The 24676-nt window shown below is 38.9% G+C and overlaps 2 protein-coding genes across 2 annotated transcripts in view; one reads left to right on the top strand and one right to left on the bottom strand.

Annotated features, from left to right (window-relative positions):
- Positions 1–5442: 5442 nt before the first annotated feature.
- Positions 5443–12741, top strand: N6AMT1 (N-6 adenine-specific DNA methyltransferase 1). The gene is made up of 6 exons (XM_044442446.1): positions 5443–5651; positions 6663–6749; positions 8234–8324; positions 9187–9270; positions 10418–10559; positions 11941–12741. The coding sequence occupies exons 1-6, from the start codon at positions 5521–5523 to the stop codon at positions 12045–12047; spliced, it is 642 nt and encodes a 213-aa protein (XP_044298381.1). The 5' UTR covers positions 5443–5520; the 3' UTR covers positions 12048–12741.
- A 1688-nt stretch (positions 12742–14429) lies between these two features.
- LTN1 (listerin E3 ubiquitin protein ligase 1) overlaps positions 14430–24676 on the bottom strand; it is a 35364-nt gene continuing 25117 nt past the window's right edge. Inside the window, exons 24-30 of the mRNA XM_044442704.1 lie at positions 22499–22573; positions 20913–21099; positions 19639–19810; positions 18214–18434; positions 16676–16870; positions 15725–15892; positions 14430–14560 (exon numbers count right to left, since the gene is read on the bottom strand). Of these exons, the coding sequence (XP_044298639.1) occupies positions 14498–14560; positions 15725–15892; positions 16676–16870; positions 18214–18434; positions 19639–19810; positions 20913–21099; positions 22499–22573 (1081 nt within the window). The 3' untranslated portion in view covers positions 14430–14497. The remainder of the gene's footprint in view (positions 14561–15724; positions 15893–16675; positions 16871–18213; positions 18435–19638; positions 19811–20912; positions 21100–22498; positions 22574–24676) is intronic.

Below are 24676 nucleotides of genomic sequence, written 5' to 3'. Positions count from 1 at the left end.
TGAGACCCCTGCTCTAGAGGCAATATGCTAACAGGAGTGAAGCATACATAACAAGATGTTATTTTCAATTAAGTATGAAGATACTTGGAAACAGCATTTTTCAAACTACACAGAGTGGTTTACAAATCACTGAAACATTGTCTAGCCTTACCTCAGGGAACTGCAGCTGTAGGCACCAAATCCAGGACACGCCACCATTGTTCTTCAGGTGGGCATGGACCTGCCCATTCCCCCCCTCATGTCACAACCATCTCCTGGGTAGTGATCTCCTAGCTGTTTTGCATTCCTTCTCCAGCTCATTTAAAAAGATTAAAACACATCTTGCTTACTGGATGTTACTGCTTTAAGTTAAGTTGATGTATTTGGCCTTTTGGCCCTACCAATATGCCTGATTCCAACCACCTGGAGAGCTTCTCTGAAACCAAATTTTGTTTTCAAGGTGTTTAAAGTTTCCCAGCCCAGTGTTACCTTGTTCCACACATTCCTCAAATGGATTAAAAAGACCCAGTTTAAACCACAAAATATTCTTCCAGCTTTTCTACATATCCATATTGTAGTTTTACATTTATATGCAGAGTATTAAATGCTTATAAAATGGAGTCCAGATAGGGCAGTTTGATGCAGCTTCTTTAATTAAATCAGTTTTATCTTATTTAGTGTGGTACATCAAAACTCAGTTTTTACAGTTCTGTGAAGGGCCTCTATGTCCCATTTATTCACAACATCTCCATTAGTACAGCCAAAGAGGTTTACGCAGACAATTGCAAAATCTAGGATCTTCTAAAAGCTTGTATATAACAAAGATTAATCGGGCCATGAATATTTGAGAACACAGAATTTTCTCAAACATATGAAACTACAATAAAACATACAGGGAATAAATATTCTAATCCTTAGAGAAGAGCGTGGCAGAGATGTCAAGAACAATTAATTTCAAAACACTATGCTTTCAATTATTAGCTTTTCCATTGGTGCTGCTACTTAAAACACTGTGTTCAGGGCCTTGTGTGTCAGAATAGAAAAACATTTTTTCCAGGAAACATTTCACTTAGATTTAAACGCTACAAGCCACTTTAAATTATTTATCTCCTTTGAAAGGTTCTGTTATTTCATGCTCTTACACAACACATAGTATTTTTAAGTTACTTGGCTTCAAATAGTTTGAAGATCTCAAAACAATGAAATGGGAATACATATTAAACTCAGTGGGAATTACTTCTCAGGTACACATATATAGGATTGTGCTGTATCCTAGGGGTAAGGCAGAAGGTAATTCTCCAGTTGTTTTACTTAATTTTAGCTCCCAGAATTAATGAAAATTGACCATGCTGGCAGGGACTTAGGGGAGTTAAAATCTAAAATATCTGGAAATCTACCTTAAATATTACACAAGCACTTTATTTCCAGGTGAAATAAATATGAAAAATAAAGAACATGGGATATATGCCCCTCAGCTAAGACAGCAAAGGCAATGGAGCTATGTAGTTTACACGTGATGTTGCCTATAAAGAAAATAGTTGTTCTAGTGTAATGCTTTTAATTAAATTCTAGAGATATGATGGAACAAAATTAACTTGTCAATAAATTACAGAAATTGAAATAATGTTTTGGTAACAACTGCCTATGATATCCCAAACAAAATAATCACATATAGTTATATAAGGACCAAAAATAAATATTCAAATATCAAAAGATTTTTTTTAAAAAAAATAGTAATTAACATTTCATGAATAGTAAGTTGGCCAAACTAACAATTATTACAGCTGAAGACAATGATACTATTTCTTGTACAATATTCCATCTAGAGATAAAATCCTTCAGATAACTTAATGAGAAATTCACCACCTAAGAAACTTAATTTGGACATAATACAGTTTTTACAGGTAGCAGTTTTTGCACTGATTATAGTGTAAGTTAATAAAATCAAATCCAGAATCTAAGTTTTTAGTTAAAACTGTTCCAGTGTAGCATCAAGATGTTAGACAACTGTACTGCTGAGCCTCATAGCTAACTCCTCACTCAAAATTGCTATTAACCAATCTCCAAAGATACTTTACAATCAAACTAAGAGTAAGGTAACATCATGATAGATCACCAGTCATCAAGAGAGGCCTAGCATACAATTACTGAACTAAATGTTACCAGACAAGTTGAATTTACTTGTTCACACTTAATTCCCTCTCAATGTGTTAAATTAGCTTAATACCGCTTGGAAGATAATATGATCACCATTTAGTATTATTCTGATGGAGCACCTATCTTGTTAACATCATGCACATGGTGGGCATGTCATGGGTGGAGCCAGGGATCAGACTAGATGGCCCAGGAGACCCTTTCTGACTCACTCTGTTTCTATGTTTCAGATGCCTTTTGTATGTCATGATAGTTTAGCTGTAGTGTTTCCAATGTTACAGTGTTTCCAGCCTGCCTGCACTGATGTATATTGACATAATCTAACAACTGAACATGACTGGGTGGTCAGTTGCAAAAGCAGACAGGGCCTGCCCTGTTAACAGTTGTGTAGAAGACATTCTGTTTTCTCATGTAAACCATACCAGCTGAAATTCCTTCTTTTATTCAGCTTAAAAATTCATCCTCCTTTGCATCTAGCCACCTCACCTTTATTGCCTGCAATGAAGTGAAATCTAGCCTATTAAAGCTCATGCCACAAGACTCCATACTTGCCTGGGGGTAAGTCCCACTGAACTAAATAAGACTTACTCCTCTAAAGATATGTATAGGATTGCATTGTTAATTTATTTTTAAGCTGCCACAAGTCTCTTGCCTTCTTCTGCAGTCCTCTGAAATGTGTGTAATGAAGTAAATTGTAGAATCTTGATTGTATTCATCAGGGTAAAGAGTACTAGCAATAGAACTGTCAGGACAATAGTTTCCTACTGGTAATCTAGATAAACAGTACAAGATGTTCAAAGAAAAATGTGACTCTTTAAAGAGGAGTCTTTGTCAGGTAAACTACACAATGAAAAAAGAGAATTAATCAGAAGTTGAATGACTAGAATGCAAGATATATTAGAATCTAAAAAGTTCATGTTGATACTTTCATATAAAATCTATTCATTGCATGTTTTGGGCACAGTCCAGCTAAATGAAAGCACTTTCAAATTTCACTGTTTTCACTTGGAGAATTAAGAATATGATTAAGTCCAGGCAACTAAAATCAATAGTACTTAAAAGTGGCAACTTAAACATTAGCTGAACTGCAGCCCTCAAATTAATTCTGTGCCTGGTTCCAATGCTGTTTTATCAGATTAAAAATCTATTTCAGAAGAACCCAGGTGTATGTATGCATCAGTCTCAGAAGATACATGTTCCTCCTTTTGTGACAAAGTATCCTCATCAGCGTTATAAAGGAAATGAGTTTATTACTTTTCATCTAGAATACAAAGTATCTTTGTGCTATTTCAACACAACTTGAAAACTTATCACTGTAAGTGATAAGTATGGCTGTGTATGTTTCATTACTTTGTTGCTTTTATTACTTTGAAAGCAGAACTATTATTTTCTATTAGTCATAACTTGCAATTGCATAATTTTGTGCCTAACATTAGACCTCAGGCTCCAGGCAAAATTATGAGCCTATAAAACCTCACAATTGGGAATCTATTCTTGGCCAGTACAGCTTTCCAATGTTCTTCTAGAGAGGGCCTAGGTTAATTTTAAATCAGCATGCATGAGCCTTTCCTAAAGCTAATTTTTCCTGGCCACCCAAAAGCAAGCTGAAAGATTGGACTTGATCTTCATTCTTGGCAACAACATAATGTTGGCCCATGAAGTTATTCAGTGGCATTGGCTGTTATGGTATTGAAAAAATGATGTAGCACATACATATTCCAAAGTCATTCTGCTATTGGAAATGTTTCATTTTTTCCTTCCTCCTCTCCCCATTTCCCATCCTATTGAAGTTTGGGCAATATCCTGGCTAGACTGTTTTTAGATATGTCTACTCTAAACAATATTGTTTAGAGATATTGCTGTTTAGAGATTTGTTAAACCTAATTCACCGGAGTTGTTTACTCAAGTTCTGAACGTTGCATACACATTTGTTGTTCTTATTAATGTATCACCATTACCAGCTATTCCATCAGGCAGCAGCAAAAGCAGAGATGAGATCAGAAATGTGAAGACTTGAGGAAATAGCAAAAATGGGGGACCTAGAAAAAAGGGGGCATGGGAAATTAATCTCAAATTTTCAAAAACTCCCGGGGGGGGGGTGCAAGAATGAACTTTCCCCACTCAGTTTTTCCTCCTGTCCTTCCTCCCACCCTTCCCATGGACCTTCTTCTCTCTAGATGGGAAGCCAGACCATTGCATCAACTGATGGGAGACTATCAGCACCCCTCACTCTATCAAGTAGCATTTGGTAAAAGCTGTTTAATTCAACAGGATACAGCTGAGAGAAGGAACCCAGCTTTTTCTTCTTCTTTCTGAATAACTGCTCTGTAACTTTAGTAATTGGTACCTGAATTCCCTTGTCTATCTCATCATGTTTTGTTTTTGTCTTATGTATTTTCAATATAAACCTGGGGGAAGAGGCAATATTGTTTTTCTGACACCACAGTTTCGGTTTATCAACTTTTTCTGCTTGTCACTAACCAAAAAGTAGCTTTCCTCACCTCCATGAAGATGTGCATGGGTATGTGTTTCTGTTATATCCATGTTCTTAAGAGTTACTCGAGTTCTGCTTTTCTGCCAAACATTTTAAGCTCTTTGTAACTTTGTTTTCTACTACACACTTTGGCATCTTCAACTCTAGATGAAAGGTAGGAATTCAACAGGCAAAGCAGATCTCATTATAAGTTTTCATTCATTCAAGTTCTACTTACCATGAGGAATTTACAAACAAAGGGACCCTGCCAAGAAAGGGGGACAGTATCGGCCCTGCCTATCTGCCTTTGCTTCGAATTAGGACGGGGCGATGCCCACTTCCTAATTACAGTTAAGAGTTCTGGATCGTCTCCTGGCAGCTGCAGCCACTGTCACCTTTTCAACCAAGGCCACGGAGTCAAAAGGGAAACTACTCGACAAACAGTATAACTGTACCGCAAAGAAAAAAGACGGTTTGGATGACGCGCAGGCGGAACCTTGGCTAAAAACTGAAAACTGCCACTGGCTGTTGATGGACCCGAATGGCATCGCTCTGATACCTTCAGGCCTTGGCATCCTTATTGTGGAATTCTTATTTGAGATACGGATTACTGAACAGAGCTAGTTCGGGAATAAACACACACTGTCAATAACAACTCTGAAGAGTGCCTATGGTCTGTCTCGATGGCCCGTGGCTCCCGGATCAAGCCTTTGGCCAAGAGCCGTGCAACGGCAGGAAGAACCAAACGGGCAGAGGTTTCGTTCCGAGGCGTGCGCAGGCGCATAAGGAACGGACGCCAGTTTTCCGTCGCTTACCAAACCATAGATATAGGACTCTAGAGTGTAACAAGTCTATGGCGCCTTTAGCGTCACTCCATTTCCGTCGCGGAAGGGAAGACGGGGCCCGTGAGCGCGATGATCCCTACTCCGTGGTACCAGCACGTGGGTCCGCAGGGCCCCTTCAGCGACGTCTATGAGCCCGCCGAAGACACTTTCCTGCTGCTGGACGCCCTAGAGAGCGACGCAGACGCGCTGAGGAGCGCCAGGTGATGGGTCGTTAGGGCGTGGCTTGAGCGACCCAATAGCGAGAGTGGAGCAGCAGGAGGGAGCTCGGCTGTCGAGGAGCGTGCGCGAGACCGGTGGTCACGTGCTTTTCGTTCCCGCCTTCCCCGGTGTCGCGGAAGTTTTCATGCTTCAATGTCGGCTGGCACTGATCGCTTTAGGGCTCAATCCTATGCATGTTAATAGAGCAAAAAGGATTGCAAGTCCCAGCATTGCCCAGCCAGCTGCCTAAACATGCATAGGATTGCACCTTAATCTCACCTGTCTCATCTAAGCAACCCTAAACGCCTATGTTTTCCTCTGCCTCATGCCTTCCAAAAGTTAGCCAGGGCAAGCGAGTTTTGCAGTGCAAACAATTCAGGGAAAGGGTGTTTTATTTCGGTTGATGGACTGTATTGCATTAAAGTTTAGGAAGAATCTGTGCTGAAAAAACAGAACTAGAAACTAATTCAGAGGGGCATTATGAAGAGTTCTTTCTCAGCACTGGTACCTGAGATCTTTCTTTTGGGCTAGATTTGCCAAGAAATGAACTTGGGACCTTATGCAGAAAAATGTGCCCACTTGCTGTACTGTGGCCCTTTCCTAAGATTGGATGCACTACTTTAGTCTTCAGTGATACATAGAATCCGCTTGCCCTTTAGTTATGATACTTAACAGTGCTTGAGTGCAAGCTGTGGTTAAAGTGCCTAGTCTTATGTTACAATATATACTGATATAAACTGTTCTCCCAACATCGGTCTACAGCAGGGCATTTCAAGTTTGGAAAAATCACTAGTTCAAAGCAACCTGACAAAAGATTCTGGTATGCAGTCCTATGAATGTTTGTGGAGCAATGAGTTCTGCAACTTCCAGCATTTCCTTGCCAGCCATTGTAGGGCTTTTTTCTGCCTAATGTGTAAAATTGCACTCTAAATTATATAGGTGCTGAACTCTATATGGCACTCTAGCCCTCATATTAATCTCCTTGTGGCCTTTCTTTATGCCAAAATATTTAGAATTGACATCTGCCTTGAAGTAGGATCTGGATCTGGAGTAGTTTCAACTTTTTTGGCTTCTGTCGTTGGACATGAAGCATTATACATGTAAGTATATATTATTTTAAATTATGTAGGATAAGTGAAGAATAAGGTGTAACTGACTCCTTAAAAACAACCCACTCAACTGAGGGATCATATTATAATAATAGTTTGGTAGACTTTTTAGTTAAGTGCTTTTAAAAACAGTAACTTTGAAATTGACCATAAGTCTGATTATTTGCAGAAAGCAGTAATGCTATTGGATCCTTCATTTAGTAAAATTAGTTCAGTCAAATATGCCTAAATTAAAGCCAAATTAACTTAATACTGTATGTTGGTCTATTCTACAGGTCAGTAACTCAGCTATTATGCCAAATCATGGATCATGTTAAGTGTATTCTAGATCTTAGATCATTAAGCAAACTATACTTTAGACATATTTGTTGCTTTAGTTTTTATTTTCATTGCTTAGCTTAAGTTGACCTTCATCTTCCTGGTGTAGCAGCTTCAGCAGGCAAAGCAATGGACATAACTATTAGACATCACACCACAATCTGCCTTGCAAAAACTCATTTCCCATTTTGGTTTTCATGGTTTGACAGCTAATGTATTGTGCCATATTGTAATAAAGCTTCATTAACCATGTTTTGGTCTTATGCCTGTGCAACTCATGCATTTTGAGTTCTAATATCACCTTGTCTAAATGATACTCATAGCCAATAATTTCTTCAGTTGACCAGAGAGTACAGTAAGGCTCCGTCTTACAAACATCTGAGTTATGCATATCCATACTTATGAACAAATTGCCATAAAGCCTAGTACTTCACAGTAACAAACACAGGAACCATTTTAAAAGGTAAAGGTAAGTCCAGTCATGCCTGACTCTATAGGGGGCAGTGCTCATCTCCGTTTCCTAGCCGAGGCAGCCAGCATTTGTCCACAGACATTCTCCGTGGTCATGTGGCTGGCATGACTAAACACCAAAGTGCACGGAACGCTGTTACCTGTCCACTGAAGTGGTACCTTTTTATCTACTCGCATTTGCATGCTTTCGAACTGCAAGATTGGCAGGATCTGGGACAGAGCAATGGAAACTCACCCCGTTGTGCAAATTCGAACTGGCGACCTTTCGATCAACCAGCCCAGCAGCACAGCATTTTAAACTACTGCGCCACCTGCAGTCCCAGGAACTAGTTTATGCTCATGTAAATATTCTGCAGCATCAGTTGCTCGTTGGCTTGAGCATACCCCCGCCAGTGTGTTTTGGGTCACGTGCAGTTAGTGTTGCCTTCCGTAACTTGTATTACAGTACTGTATTGTATTTAAGATGTTTTAGTGTATATGGAAGTTGTATTTGCATAGTAAACATATATATTTTACCTAAGACAAACATTTGGTTTACTCATGCTATATACAACCTGTGTGTACGTGATCTGACTTACGTAGAAATTCAATTTAAAGACATTCTCAGAAATTGCACTTGTTTTTAACCTGAAGAGTTCCTGTATCTGCCCGTAGTTACTGAAATGTGACTCATTTTGTGTTCACAGGTGTACTGACATCAACCCAATGGCAGGTCTCTGCACAGTGGAGACAGCTATACGCAACCATGTTGACATTCAGCCCATTATTACAGATCTGGTGAGATTCAAGTTATAATCAATACTTCTGATAAGTCAGCAATTTTAATCATTATTGAAATTATAAATGCATTAGGTCACTTGTCTCAAGTCCCAGTACCACTCAATTGCTATTTTTAAAATAAATTCTCAGAAGCTTATCTTACCTTTTACTGATTGACTATCATGATATGACAAACACTTTCCTTGAAAAATCTCAAGTGACTACTCCTCTGACTTCTCCTTCAAAATGGTTGTTACTAGCATATTGCTGTGACAAGGTAATGAAGCTATTAGCAAAAACAGGCAAATGTTTCTTATCAGAATAGCAGTTGAAAGCATAAGAAAGGAAAGTGTTGCGGCAAAAAAAGGGGAATGTTTTCACTTTTCTGGAGCTGCTCTGCTTTCCGTGAAAGGGACATAACTTTTGAGGTGGGACTCCATTTATCTCAAGTGTAATAGCTATATAAACCCATCTATTCATTTATATCATTGAAAATTTAACCCACTAAGGGCTTCTGTAAGTATTAATACTTTTAATGTAAAGTTAGCCTTATTTTTCACTGCTTTTGAAGAGTACTTGAAGCAAATGTATTCCCATTCAGTAGTTTGGTAAATGAGTAGATAAGCCTATTCTAGCTTTATCTGTAAATTCTTTTTGTACTTCTCTTGAAATAAGACCACAATACCACTTTTGGATGAAAAAAATCAATGTTTTAATAATGGCAATCATGTGTTCAAAGCAGAACAGGCTTGTATACTTGTGAATATTTTTCCTCCAAACATTTTACTGATTCATACTGAAGACTGGTTTTTGGAAAAGCAGGTAATACATCTAGCTGTTGCCTGTATTATATTGTACATGTTATTTTAATTTATGCTAGGTAACTGGATTATTGCCACGATTGCATGGGAAAGTTGATGTGCTGCTTTTTAATCCCCCCTATGTGGTAACCCCATCAGCTGAGGTAAGAATTTTGAGATAACATTTCAGAAAATCTTTCCGAACTCTATTGTGCATTTGGACGTATTTCTCTTCTCTAAAGAGGTGGGCTGTTTATATGAATTTGTTCAGCAGCAGTATTTCTAAATCTGTTCTTACCTTTAAATAATCTTGTAAGGCGTTACCATCTTTTTCTTATACTCTTACATAGTTTGCATGTTTGTGTTCTAGATTCTTGTTGCCCAGTACTATGCACTTCTACTTAGCAATTAAGTCCCACTGTGTTTAGCAGAGCTTGCTCCCAGGTAGGTATGCATCAGTTTTCAGCAGCAAGGTGGCTTTATATCATAGGCAGAGACAGACATGAAAATTGAATCATCATCTTCTATCAATAAGGTCATATTCCTATGCCTGTTTAGACAGAAAAAATCCTCTATCATCCAGCATTTTCCAGCTTACTGGAAAATGCAGGGAGTCATAGGACTTTTTTTCTGTCTAAAAATGCATAAGATTGCACCAAGTATGCTTAGACCTGCAGGCTTAGAGAATAATCCTGTGGGTGTTAGACAGAGTCTAAATAGCCATGAGATAAATTTGGAGGTCCAGTTTCAACCTTGAAAACTTACTCTGAGGTTGAAACAGATTCCAAATTTGGAGCACCCTTCTCCTGCCCTCAAAGGTGGCACTAAAGAATTGTGCTGTCTACAGATCTGAGGTCACAAAAGTGACCTTGGAGATAGGCTTTTGTGGGCAGGGAGAGGAGATGACAGGTGTCACCACAATATGAAATATCTTGGCAGCGCCCCAGTCTTCTTTCCTGTGTTCTAAGGTGCTTCATACAGGAAACCGAAATTGGGCATCTCAGTGTTCTTCAAAGTGGGAGGGGCATGGAGGCAACCTTTATCTCCATGATCTTCCTGCCATGCATAGGAGGGTTGGAGGGTTATGAAGAACCTCATTACATTGCATTGCCTATGTCCCAAGACTTACTCAGTAACAAATGACAGTAAGGCCAACCTGTGAAAAGCTTAGTCAGAAAGCAAAACATATATGTATGGAAGAAATAAGCAAACAAATTCATATATATTTCACTTCAATCTTTGCAGAAGTCAGTTTGTTCTTCTAAAATGATGTATGGTCAAAATGCAACTCTTTGACTTCATTTATTCTAGATAAAAGGTCATGGAATAGAGGCAGCCTGGGCTGGAGGTAAAAATGGCAGAGAAGTTATGGACAGACTTATTCCACTGGTGTCCGACCTGCTTTCAGCAAAAGGATTATTTTACTTAGTTACAATAAAAGAAAATAATTCAGGTAATACTATCTCCTTTTCTCCTCTGAAATTTCTGAATTCACTGAATCACTTTGAAAATATCTTAAACTGCATCATCTTCCATTTGCCCTGTTAAATCTTTTCAAAGATAGGAAATCTTTTGAGTAATTACATAGCCTCTTTAAGTCTTGCATGGGGAGGTGGTGTTATGCCAAACTGTTATCACTGCAGAATACAGTCAGAACTCTATTATCCAGTATGGCATCAGTCTGGCACTCTCCAGGTGTTTTTGACTTGTGCTTCCATCAGTCCAGTTAACATTATCAAAGGTTAGGAATGCTGGGAGCTGTAAGCCAAAACATCTGGAGGGTACCAGGTTAAGGAAGGCGCAGTATGGACTACCTGGCATTCTACTATTGCTATTTAATATTGTTACTGCAAGTGCTTATGGAAAACAGAAGGTCTTTCCTGCAGTACTCCCATAAGCAGAACCTCACCCCTCACCCTCAGTTTCACTGAGATGGGTCAGGACCATACACTGAGCACAGATTTCTGCAAAATGCATTTCATTCACAGATGGCCCTTTGTAGGTATATGTGTTCAATGTACACAGCTGGACTGGGTCCAGTGCAGTATGCAGAAGATAGGACCATGTGTGTCCTGGTTCCCTTTTATCAAATGTATCTTCATACAAGTAATGCATAACTGCAGCATTTCCCTCTAATAACCGGTTAGATTATCCTGACTCTCAGTGCTAAACAGGGTGACCAAAAAGTACTGCATTCTTTCCCAACCTGGTGCCCTCCAGATGTTTTGAGCAATTCCAACTATTACTATTCGGAAATTGGGAAAACCTGAGGTACTGGTGTCTTTAGGTATGCAGAAGTATATCTGTAAATTTTAAAAATCCAAATCATAGCTGAATACACATTTATGAGTTCTTAGTCCCTACAGAAGATTAAGGATGAAAGCACGGACAAAAACAGGAAAATTCAATTGGACAAACAGGGAATTGTATTGCTTGAGGTTCTAGCAGCCTATAGTTAACGTCCTTGAGTTTCTGTATTCTCAGCATAAGGAACAGAGGGAAGTCAGGACAGTAGAGGTTTAAGTAAAGGATTGGAAGAAGTACAAGTTTAGAATGTTTTAATGAAAATTGTATCCCCTTTTAATACTCATGTTATAGAAAACAGAAAAACTTGGCCATGTTAGGTAAAGTAGGCCTTTCAATGGTAGAGCCTTGCCTATTTTGTACACTCTCTCCCATAGCTGTTCCCTGTCACTGTTGATTAGTTACTTGCCATTTTCTGTATACTTTTTACTAGCCAAAAAGCAAGCAATCTAAAAAGGGAGGGGGTTGCACTATTAATACCTGAAGAATTAGGAATAAGAATACCTGACTGTTTGCTGTTTTAATTACAGATGAAATTATTGAAATATTACAGAAATATGGTTTGGAATGCACCAAAGTACTTTCCAGACAAGCAGGAAGAGAGAACCTCTCAGTACTCAAATTCTACAAGTCCTGAACATTATCTGTGGAACTGCCTTTCAAAACACAAACAAAATTGTAAAATTTAAACTATAATCACTGGCAGTATTTTTGCAGGCACATGAACTAGCTTTATGACTGGGTTGTACCTATCTAAAATAGAATGTACAGTGTTTACATATGCTTAAAAAAAGACTTGTGAAACGAATTACAAGTGTAATATTGAGTAAGCACAGTTGGTATTAGAATTCACTCATCTCCACAAGATAAGCTGCCAAAGAAATATTAAGGTGTACTGGTCATCATACCAGATTGCTTCCCTGCATGATTTGGTATTGAGAAAAATTTCTTTTACTGTTTACCCTCTCACTATTCAGAAACAGAAGTATTGTCTTGCTGAATCAAAGCAAAGGTGCATTTGGTACATCATCCTAACAGTAGCAAACCAGATGATTCTAAGACCCTCTCTGAATGATTTGGCCTCCGAGCCTCCTTCACAAGGTGTGCAGTGCCTTATCACTTGCATCCCTCTTCCTTCCAGTGGACAAATGAGTGGACAGGTGGTAGATGGGACAGGCAGACACTCAGTATGAAAGGCACTGATAAACCTACTCAGTGCTTTTTTTTTTTAAAGAAAACAGGTGCCAGAACTCATGAAATTATTTACCTTTCGCATGTAGTCAGTCACTGTACACACACCCACACACATCAGTTGTGTAACAAAACATAACAGTCACCGCCCACAGTAAGCACTCAACAGGCGGCCACATGACCAATCACAAGCCAAGCAGCGCCATCACAACCAGCGCAGACAAAGCACGCATGCATCGGATTCGACACACAAGCAGCCCGCATGCACCGTTTTAATGATTTTGCCGCCAACCTGCTATGCTCAACAGGGCAATTCAAATCCACATGGACCAAACATCAGATTTTCAAAAGTTACTTTTAAAACTTGGAAAATCTGTCAAAAAAGGTGCCGGAACTGTTCCAGTGCGTTCTATGACAAAAAAATCACTGAACCTACTCCACTACAGCTATATCCCTGCCATCCTGGAACTTACTCTCCTGGCTCTCCATCCTTTCTACCCAAACTGCAGGTGGGGCAGACCAAGCTGGCTCAGTATAAATGGAAGGAAATTTCCCTACTGGAGTGATGACTGTCAGCTCCAGCTAGCTGGACCAAAATACTGTCTCCAGCCACCTCCTTAAAAATAATGCATTGCACAGAGGCTGACCGTGCAGGTAAATGTGAATCTGCCAGAAGGCTGAGTCAAGGGAGTAAAGAACCATGGGGGCTTAACATTAGGATCTAAGAAGACTGCTTGATTGAAATACTTGGCCTCTTATTCATGTTCAACAATTTTAGTTGATTACTTGAACAAATTAATTATAGTAGTTATATATTTTAGAAGTGTCATACACAAGTGGACTGGTAATTAGCTACTATCTGAACAGAAACTGCTCAACTTTACACCTTTTTTTAAGTTCTAGAAGGTAGAGTCTCCCATTTTGCCATAACAACAAAGAAAGCAGATGCAGCTTTAATCAATCAGCTATGTAAATAACTTCATGTAAAAACATTGAACTCAAGCTTTCTTAATACAGATAGTTCTGTGTGTGCATTTTGCACTGACAGTTGTGCTAAGATTACAAAATAACACTTTATTATATAAATAATTAGATTATTATAATTTATAATAATTTATACCACCTATTAATGTATTTAATGTATGTTTCTCCTAAGAATCTATTCAGATCATTTTATTTCGCTTCCTTTTTTTATTAAACTTGACTGACCTCCTGTACATATATTCTACAGTTGCAACCTTTTTGGCAGCAGAGAAGGTAGGGTGAGCAATGTTCTTAAACACTAAATCTCCACAACTGCAACTCTGTTTGATTCAGTTTTCTAAAAAAGGATAGCTAAGTTCAAGATAGCAGTTTCACTGGAGTGAACGGCAGTTAGCTTAAGCATTTATCTCAGATCAAACCTATTGAGTAATGTTCCTATTCCCTTCTGTAGCTTCAGTACTGATTTTGATCATGACTTATAACTGAGTATGGTATAAATCTTTTCTTTATATAAGGAGTTTTGAAGCTGCTAAACATTTAGACCGCAATCCTATACACACTTATTTGGAAACAAGTCCTGCTGAACTTAATGGGACCCGCTTAGGAGTAGACATGCTTAGAATACGCTGCTAGCACTGTAATAGTTTGAAACAGGGTTAACCAAATGCACAAGTGATTGTTTTTACAGACGAACAGTTTTTCTCTGAAATGTGAGACTGCTTTAACGGAAAGAATAAATTAGGAATAATACAAAAGTTACCATGTATATTCTTGTATGTCGCATTGCTCACCAAACAACTTTTAATTTTTATTTGTAAATAAACAAATTAGTGTGATTCCCAGCTAAACCAAGGTGAGATTGTCTATTTATTTTGTTTGAGAAGTTCATTACAGCAAAGAAGGAGATATATTTCAGAAGAAGGTCTCTCGACAAAGTGGACAGGAAGACTTGTTACTAGATGTAAACCATTTGTACTAAAAAATAAAATGAAAAATAATTAAAACCAGTTTTGTTTGGCAGACATTTGATCTAAAATACCTAGACAAATAAGGTTTACTTGACTAGACATCACAAAATTCTGGAAAAAAAAATCCACTAAACTACACATTTTAGAAGGTAAAAGTTCTAAAGTTATCAGTCTACTTTTGTTTTCTTTGCACCAATGTGGATGCTTAAAGATTTATCTTAAAGGGCCCTGCCATATTTCAAAGACATATATGCCCTTAAGTATGTATGGCCATAGGACAGGCAAAGTACTCTCTCCGTGTTAGCTCTTCACCATATTCCCTAATACTGCAATTTAAGTAATTCAGCATTGATATATAACCTGCCTGGGAGTCAGGGTTCACAGAAGTCACATAATATAGAAAGCTACACAGTGTGACTTAAGCTACTCTACTCTGATGCTTCTCTCAGATGATTGGGCACATTGGGAGCAAGGTACCTCCTCCTCCAGCTTCCTAGCACAGCTATCACAGGATTCTGGAAGCTGCAAAGTTTCCTATTTTCCTACCACCCCCTGTCAGTCACAGTGGGAAGAGAAGCTGTCTCCTTTCAGCTGAAGCAACATCTTGCCGCTGGCTGGCTGTAGAAGCAGCAAAAGCCTCTTCCCCACCAGTGCGGCCAGCTTGAAATGACAGGTAGACTGTGGCTGCTTGTTGCTGACCCTGGCAGAACCACCTCTCTCTGCCTGACTCAGCAGCAGGGTGGAGGCAGGGGTGTTCAAACTCATTTTGGTTGGCCTTCTCCAGAAAAGACCGATCACAGTGCCCACTCCCATGTAGCACCACTTCAGTGCTTTAGGGTGGCTGTCATCGGCCACCCGATGCTGCTTGGCCAGCCCTGGGCTTAAAGTGTTGTCTGAACGCTAGCGGAAGCCATGGCTTGAGGGGTTTAGCTTAAAGACCCAGCAACTGGATTGATAAGCCACTGCCAAGGAAGCACATCCAGGTGGACTTAGTGTGCTGCATGAATCTAGTCATTATTAAAAATATATATTTTCTTAAGGTAGTTACTCATTCACTGCTCAGTCCTGCTAAAATGATAGACTAGAGCGAATGGCACAGAGACCTTGTATGTATCAATTTTGTGTTTTTCCTTTAAAGTATGGTTCAAAATTTGTTTATTTAGGTACTTACCAGACAGGCTGAATGAAACTTTTTCTTGCATGTTCTGCAAGCTTTTTTGGGGAGAGAGTAGTTGGAACCATGTATGACTGAGAAACAGATCATGCAATCTTCAACTCCTTCAAAACGTTTATCCACATTGTTTTTCCATAACGCTAAGCCTTCCATAATGCTTCCATTCTACAAGGAAAGGAAAGGAAAGAAAAGCATGTCCTGCAATGAATAATGCATTATTTCAAGTGTATGCAGTATTGTTGCAGTTCCATAACGACTCCACACTGGATCACAATCCTGACAAATATTTACAGGAAAGTTATATTACAACTTGTAAATATTTTCATTACTGCTGCCTACATCAGTGATTGCTTACCATAGTATTCAGCCATATCTGGTGACCAATTTACTCTATTCTTAGAATTTATTTGCAGTCACATTTTATAGGACAGGCAGGCATTCTAATATCTTATGCTGTAGAAATTTCTCGTTGCTCAAAAGGAGAATAGGGTTTTAGAACCGAAGGGGTTCTTCGAATCTAAGTAAATTGCTGGATTTTCTGAACGTTCTCTTTTGATCTCTCATCGATCCTATTCTGGTAAACTGAATGTCAGCTATGAGAGCTGGCAATACAGCTTCTCCATCCTCTTTTTCCAATTACATAGTCTGTTTAATTTCTGTATAAGCCATGTGGTGATGCCCATGTGTACAATCATAGGATTGCTTACCTGATGAATGTATTTATGATTGTTGGCTGAGTTGTTCTCCTGATACATTTCTTACCCCTCTGCCAAACTGTCCTACAACATGTGATTTTGCTTTATACTCTAACAAGCAGGGAAATGCTAGATGGCAAGTTGTCATGCAACTCGCTAATCACAAACTATGTTCATGGTCCCAATATTGACCAATCTGTAATTGCTTGAACATAAGCAATCTGCAAATCAGATCAAAGTACATGAAACACACCTGATGAGTGAGATACGTGCTCAACTGCAGCATCCAATTGCGCCACTGCTGAACTGCTACACCAACTCTCTTTCCACTCTCAACAACTATAGAGCCAAGTGGGTAATTTGGAGGAAGCTGTATTATCAGTTCAATAAATATATCGTCAACAGAATAAGTAGCAATGACTTCTCGAGTAGCAGATCGAGCTTTTACCTGTGGAAAAGCAAACGCTCAGTGGACAGAATACTTCTCACTTTCAAATAAGACAAAGTGTTAACTGTTTTTCACACATACGTAAGAACTACACTACTTGTACACATGCAAGTAGTGAACTTGCAATCCTCTTCCATCCTGCCACCTGAAAAAGCTGGTGTCCAACCAGGTCCAGTCCTCCCTCCTAATCCCTTTTTCTTCTGTACCATTTCTTGACTGTACACCTTCAGGCAAGATCTATTAGCTCTATAAGCTGCTCTGAAACCCTTTTTTGCTTGAAGGGTGGGATAAAAGTGCTATAAATAAATAGTCAAGAATGAATGGGTAATTCACCAATAGTAATACAAGATGGTCTTCATGGCCCCTTTCAGTATTTTCGACACTGGCCAGAAGGTAAGTGCTGAACTTGACTGCACAAATCATCTGCTACTGATTATTATACTGATCTTTACCATCTAAGGCCTTCTTCCAAGTGCAAACTCCAAGGGAGGCTCAGAGGCCGGGGACAGAGGTGGGGGCTTCTTAGTCAGGACTCCTGCAACTGTAGAATGAACTCTCCATGAGGCCTGCCTGGCAGCAATCCTATCATCTTTTTCGTGCCAGGATAAGACAGCCCCACTGTGCTGAGGCATTTTATAGATACTGAAAGGGTTTATTTTATTTTCAAATTTATTGCTCCTCAATAGCTGAACAGGACTCTCTAAGCAGCTAAACATATCAATATATAGCTCACAGTACAAGTACAGGGGGAGAGGAAATCTGTAGGGGCATGTTTTAACCTGGTTTTAAATTCAGATTTCATAAAAAAGAATGATTTTTGTCTGGTGCCAAAATGAAAGTAGAGTCAGTGCCAGGCGGACCTCTTCATAAAGCCTGTTCCAAAGGCTAGGGGCAGCCACTAAGAAGGCCCTTCTTCTAAATGCCATCCCTTTTACTTCATTTAGCCTATCCAATGGCTTGATGGGGTATCTACATCTGGTGTTTTTAAAAGAACTTTTCTGTATTAAATACTCTGTAGCTGCTAAATTGTTTTAAAAATTTAAACTATTTCTTAAATTTCTATTATGAAAATTTTTATGGCTATTTCTGCTATATAGACTTTACTCTGTTCAGTTACAGTTACTCTGTATCTCACAGAACAAGAGATACTTCAATGGTGTGGACTGCAAATGATAAGGTGCTCTAGAGCAATGATCACCTATTAATCCCTCTGGAAAAAACCTCACTCAGAGTTTTCACTTTGAGTGTCTGTGCTTCTAATAAACTTTCAAATTACATTGTCATTTATAATGTACTGTCATATATACCATACAATGAAATAAATGTATCTAGGTAATACCAACCATCATCCCATTAAATAACTGTGTACTGGTCTGCACAGAAGATATTTCTTGCGAAGAAAGGACACTGCTGACATATTTGCTTGTAAATTTATCTACAATGTTGAAGACTCGTTTCTCACAGCTATTCCACCAAAGGCGAACCATTGCTGGCAGATCTTTTAACGTCATACAGTAAACAGAGCAAGCCAAATGTGGGATGTGTGATGACAGCGCTGAGGTTTCTAAGGAACAAATGGAAAATAATTTGCAGAGACTGGAGCGGTTAAAGCATGCACCTTCCACAGTACTTTGTCAGTTACTCTTGCCTCTCAATAACATTTGAACCTATTTAGAAATAATTCTCAATGAGGCATCTTCCCAATTAAGTAGGCACAGGACTGCCAACAGAATCAGATACTTAGAAGTAAATCCTTTGGGAGAAGCTCGTGTCTACTATTGAGAAATTGAGCTGTTTCTGTGTCATAGGCAGAGACACAAAGAGAACAACTGTACACAAAGAGAATGACTAGCCTCTGCCTTCCAGTTCATCTCTGTTTTCCTCTCTGTGTCAATATCTGCTCCCAATCTTAAGGGAAAATTAGACACAGAGAGAGGTGAAGGCAAGAATTATCTGTGGGTAAGCACTCCAGCCTTTTAATAAAGCAGGCTGGGGTGTTTATTCATTAAACTTTTTGCTTGTGGGAAAGGGTGTCAGATGCATAGAAATGCAGAGAATAGCATAGAACCTATTTGCAATTTCCTACCCTAGGACTGCAGGGGACAACATTCTTTATGTAAAATATTTAGGGAAGTTGGTAGCTCTCAAAGAAAGCTCACATTTCTGCACAACAAAATCTTGAACTCTGAACCTTGTTTGAGAAACATCCACCATGAGGTACAGATGTCACCAGGCATTCCCATTATGATGTAGGAAATACCCTAAGAAAAACAGCTGATGTAGCCGTGCCAATAACTGGACTAGGTGTAATTAATTTCTGTGGGATGCACAGTAAACCCTGTATTTTTCAGGAATTACATTTTCCTATCCTTGCATTTGTTAGACTTATGATCCATGTATTAATATTTTCTTTCCAAGGAACTCAAGGTAACATACATAATTCTCTCATTCTAATCTTCCCAACAACCTTGTGAGGTAGGTTGGGCTGGGAGTCTGTGGGTGGCCAAAGTTACCCAGTAAGCTCCATAGCTGAGCGGGGACTAGAATCCAGTTCTTCCAAGTCCCAGTCCAACCCTCTAACCTCTACACTACATTTCCAGTTATAAATACAACTGGAAATAGAGAAATATATTAATCCCCTGAATGACATGGGCCAACAATAGCTAACTTGTGATGTCAAAAAAGGGTTTTAATAGTGAGTATAAAATATATTTAAGCATTTAAAAATTCACTAGATTGCAACAAAGATTAAGATCTGTTGCCCTGACCTTTGATGTCTAAATCAAGCTCTTCTGTAAAGTAGGTTTTTACATCCTTATTTGGAAGGTCAGCTGTTGATCCTGGGAAGGCTGGGTTTTCTGGCATAAGCCTGAACAGGTGACACAACAGTTTATTCAAACTCTTAGTTCTTCGTAGGTATTGTGAGTAAAGAACTCGCAGCTGTTGGTAAAGAAAAATCATTCTCAATAAAATTTGTTCCCAGGAATTAATGAACAAAAAGAATGTACACAATGAAAGGTTGTATAGAGGTTAGATGGGAGGGTTCTTTTATGAAGAGTTTTAAGATCACTAATGGTTTCTCACCACTCAAGCTATTTTTAAAAAGGTAAAAATCTCAAATGCATATTCCTATGAAACAACTGAGTAAAGTTCTCTGGGCATAATGACAGTGTCATATGCTATACAATGAAAAAACAATGAAGAAGAAGTACATCATACAAAAAGTGCATATAACAAAACATTATGCTACACTAGACACCATCAGTGCTGGTGCAATAGCCATCCTTTACTTGCACAGTTGGTAGGATACGAACAAATTGATGCACAAGAAAAACTGGAATAATGCATTCTTCCACACTATGTAAAATATTGGTAATTGTGTTCAAAGCCTATATAACCTGCAGCAGTTTGAAAACCCTTAGCTGCCATCAGTCCCAACCAGCAAGGACTTACAGTCCAGCAATACCGGATGGGCCACAGGTTTCCTGCCAAAGCCTGAGATCATATTCAATATATGTTATTTGCCCACCAAAGTTTAAAGGCCTTTATGATTATAGCTAATATCTCTAAAAGCAAGCACTGTAACATAATGGCTAGATAAAAGACAAGAGAGAACTCATTCATGCAAGGTAGTCTTCCTGTTAACCAGGTATGAAAATAAAAAGTGCCCTATACACTTTCAAATTTTTTCTTCTCCAGCTGGAAGTGTGAGCTCCATAAATGCAGATTGCACAAGATATTCATCTGAACAGGCATGAGAATGACTACAACTGTTTTTCAATAAATGAGAGTCCTTTCTTTACATTGACTACAATGATGATTGTGTGAATATTGTTAAAACAAATAGTTTGAAGATCCATTTTCAGATGCATTATCTGCTGTATGTGTTTATTCTTATGTATTAGCATTGACTGGTTTCAAATAATGCATTTTAAAATTTCCTGCTAGTGACAATTAGGATGAGCATGAGCTGTGTAAAAATCAGTATCATAGCAAAACTGGATTATCCCTAGAAAGATGCAGAGAAGTATGTATGATTTACCTGAGAAGATGCTGCCTTGAAGAAAGTTAATATTAATTTCCAAGTAAGCAGGTATCCTAAAACAAGACAAAACTCCTCACTCAGTGGCTGAACAGCTGCAAACTCTCCAACTGGAATGCATTCTAGGATATTTTCTAGTAAGTCTTCTTGAGCAGTGAGAACAGTCATAAGAGCTGCTGGTGGAGACCTAAAATAAAGGTAGAAAGGTGAACACTGATCAGTTTCTTTGTTCACATACTCACATCAAACTATGTAAACACATTAAATGAAGGTCCCAGGGAAGTGAATGGAGGATTTCTTCTCCCCTAAGAGAATAACATTTCATGTCATTTTCAGTTCCTTCTTCCCAACAAGGAATGTGCTACCAAGAAGATACAAGAAGTTCTTCATTCCACACTTAATCACATAGATTCATTTGGAAGTTAAGCCAATCCTACTGATTTTGCCAAGAGCAGGGAGCAATATAGCTATGGAGCAATCTGGGATGAATAAAGGACATATAAGCACACATCCCCTAAGTAAGGATCACAGCTGCATCTTCTCATTTATGACTTTACAAACCAAATTTATTTATTTTATTTATTTATTAAAACATTTTTATGCCGCCCCATTCGCCGAAGCCTCGGGGCGGCTTACAACATAGCAGCAAATTTTCTGCTTCGCTGAAGCATTTCCCTATGCAAAATTGTAAGAGAGAGCAAGGGAGCAACATGCAGTGGAAATGCCTGTGATGGCAAAAATGGCAATCTTCCCCAGACAAAATCAACAAAGGTGGTAAGAATTTCTTGGCTGGCTTGTGAATCTGATCATTCATTCATTCATTCATTCAAAACTTTTGTGTGCCATCCCATCACTGACGTCTCCGGACGGTTGACAAGAACACCAATAAAACAGGATTAAAAGATAAAGTAGCACAGCATCCAATAATAAATATAAAACCCCAAATTTAATTAAGCAATTAAAATTGTGGGAAAATAAAAAGATTCCAAGGTACTATCCCATGTCCTTCATTCCCTCCAGTTTATGAAAGAGGCTATTCTTTGGTAGCATTACTCTTGGCTTCTTGGATGCTCTCAAACCCCCTTACAACATCAAGGTATGTATTCAAGAAGGTTACAGCTAATAGTCAATACTTTGCTTTGCTTTAAAACTTTAGGGAGGAAATGATTTTCAAGAAGTATCTCCCAAATTTCATCTCACATCTATACTAGACCTAAATTTCTCAGTAAAAGTGAACTTGACACTTCTACATAAAAAAAAAACACATTGACATTATAGCTTAAGTTCTGTACACTTCCCCTATATGTAAATTTTCAAATGCTACATATTTTACAAGGACTCTGAAGAGATGATTTCAATTTCTGGTACAAAAAATAATATAAGTAATACAAAATTGAAGATATACCATACCATGCCCACTTCTGCAAAATTCCCACTAAAGGACTAGAAGGATTCTGTATTTCCAATGAAATTCAATGTTTCTCATCTTTAAAACAACATAGTAAAGGTTTTTGCAACTGCTTAATGAAGCACTTTAAATTCTACCATGATAGCATAATTAATCATAAAAATAAAAGGAAACATACAGCAATAGTTCCTCTTCTTCATCACCATAGGATTTGAGAGCCTCATTGTCAAATTTAGGCAAATCAGACATTAATCTAGCATTTGAGAGAAAGAAAAAACACATTTTTATGGCCCAACATTTATCTAATTCTAGAAAGTGAGCACATTATTATGCATTATAATTATCAGTTTACAGACATGCATGGCTTCTGTGCATTAGAGTGAAACTGGTACCTCAATCCTAAACATCTATACTGGTAATAACAGTATTTTTCTAATACTACGGTTGCATTCCTATCATTCATCTTCCGCATTAGCACTAATATTTCTTTCACTAGATACTGTATACAGTGAAGGAAAACCCACAATAGCTCTAACTCTGAGAGGTGGAGGGGCAGAGGGAGGAAAAACTGTCTATGCTTGCCTTTCCTGCTCACCTTTATGACCACATTAGTATGTTCTCCTGAAACAAGGGTAATAAACCTCAAGCAACCCTCACATGGGTTTCCCAGATGGCCATGCCCACTTCCCTCACTGCAACCATTTTGTGGTTTCCTAGCATTTGTACAGCTTTTCCCTCATCCCAAAAATCCAAACTACTCTCCCAGCGAGCACTTTAAGCTAACATATGGTGGTACTCCTATTTTGCCTTTGGCCCCATCCACCACTGGAGGAGAGATACAGTACAGCTCCCAAGTCCTTCTCTGTATTCAGTCCCCACTCTACAAGCTGCTTCTATACAGAGAAATAGTTGACAGATCTAACAGGATGCTAAAGGACAACAGTGCAATAAACACTGGTCCTTCTGAAGAAAGGCAACATAGCAGATGCGACTGCATAAACCCTATTACCATTATTAATATTATTATTTAAATTTCTATAGTGGCCCATAGCTGAAGCTCTCTGGTTGGTCTATACAGTCCATAAACACAAATTATAAAAATACAATCAACATGTCAGAAAAAGTAAAAAGTTTAAAACAGTCAAAATAAAAATCAAATAGTACAAAGAATAATTAAAAAGAGTGACAGCAACTCCAGCTCATCCCCCTCAAACCTGACTAAGTCCTTAAAAGCCTCAGAAAAGGGGACTGCCTTAAACTGGTGCCAAAAAAAAGGCCAGATTCCATGTCAGGCAGGCCATAGTGGGGAGGTTATTCCATAGATGGGGGGCCAACACCAAGAAAGCCTTTCCCATAGTGGCCCCGCTCAGCACCACCCTCAAAATTGGCACTTGGAGGAAGGTCCCTGAGTTTGAGCGTAGTGTCCAAGCAGATCACAGTTAGGAGATGTGCTCTGACAAGTACTGTAGTCCTAAGCCATGTGGGACTTTATAGGTTAAAACCAGCACCTTGATCAGTAGTGTACAGGCAGTAAATAGTGGGCCAGAACCAGTCCTACGTGTTTGGATCTTTGGGTCCCACTTGTTAATTTGGCTGATGTATTCTGCATCAGATGCAGCTTCTGAATCATTTTCAAGGGTACATTAATTTAGAGATTACCAGAGCATAGATTACTAAAGCCAGGTTATCCAAGTCCAGGCAGGAGCACAGCTGGGCCACCAGCTGAAGCTGGTAGAAGGCATTAAAGGCCACCAATACCACCTAAGCCTTAAGTGACAAAAACAGATGAAGAAGCATCCCCAGGCTCAAGGAAGTCATTTTAACGTTGGTCTATTTTCAATGGAAATACACCCCTATATTAGGCTTATGGGTGTGCACCAGGGTAGGGTTTAGGTTACAAAAATGAGGTATCCTGGAATGATTTTGATGGTTGGAATGTGTTTAGAATGGGCAGAAATGAAGAGCTGCACGGAACAATCTCCTCAAGGAAGACTTTTTCAAAATTGGCCTATTTTCAATGAAACTATCCCATCTAGAACAGGTTGAACAGCCCCCCACCCCCCATCCAGTCAAAGGAATCACCTACCAACAGCATCTCAGTGTTGCCTGGATTGAGTTTCAGGCTGTTAGCCCTCATCCAGTCCACTGTTTAAGCTAGACACCGGTTTAGCATGCAACTCAGAAATTCCCTACTGTATCTTCCAAACCCAAAGCAGGCACAAAACTCAAGGAACACTTCTCAGGTTTCCATCTGGGGGAGCTGAACACTCCAGCTACTACTGTATAAATAACAGAATATGTTTGTGCATCATGGTTTAACAGTAGCACTCATTATGCTAACCCAGTCCCTGGTCTT

The sequence above is a fragment of the Varanus komodoensis genome, unplaced genomic scaffold, assembly GCF_004798865.1.
Source record: "Varanus komodoensis strain SLA01 unplaced genomic scaffold, ASM479886v1 scaffold4, whole genome shotgun sequence".
NCBI classification, from domain to species: domain Eukaryota; kingdom Metazoa; phylum Chordata; class Lepidosauria; order Squamata; family Varanidae; genus Varanus; species Varanus komodoensis.
The sequence above is the reverse complement of the archived record's forward strand: the minus strand, read 5'-3'. Positions and strand labels throughout refer to the sequence as shown.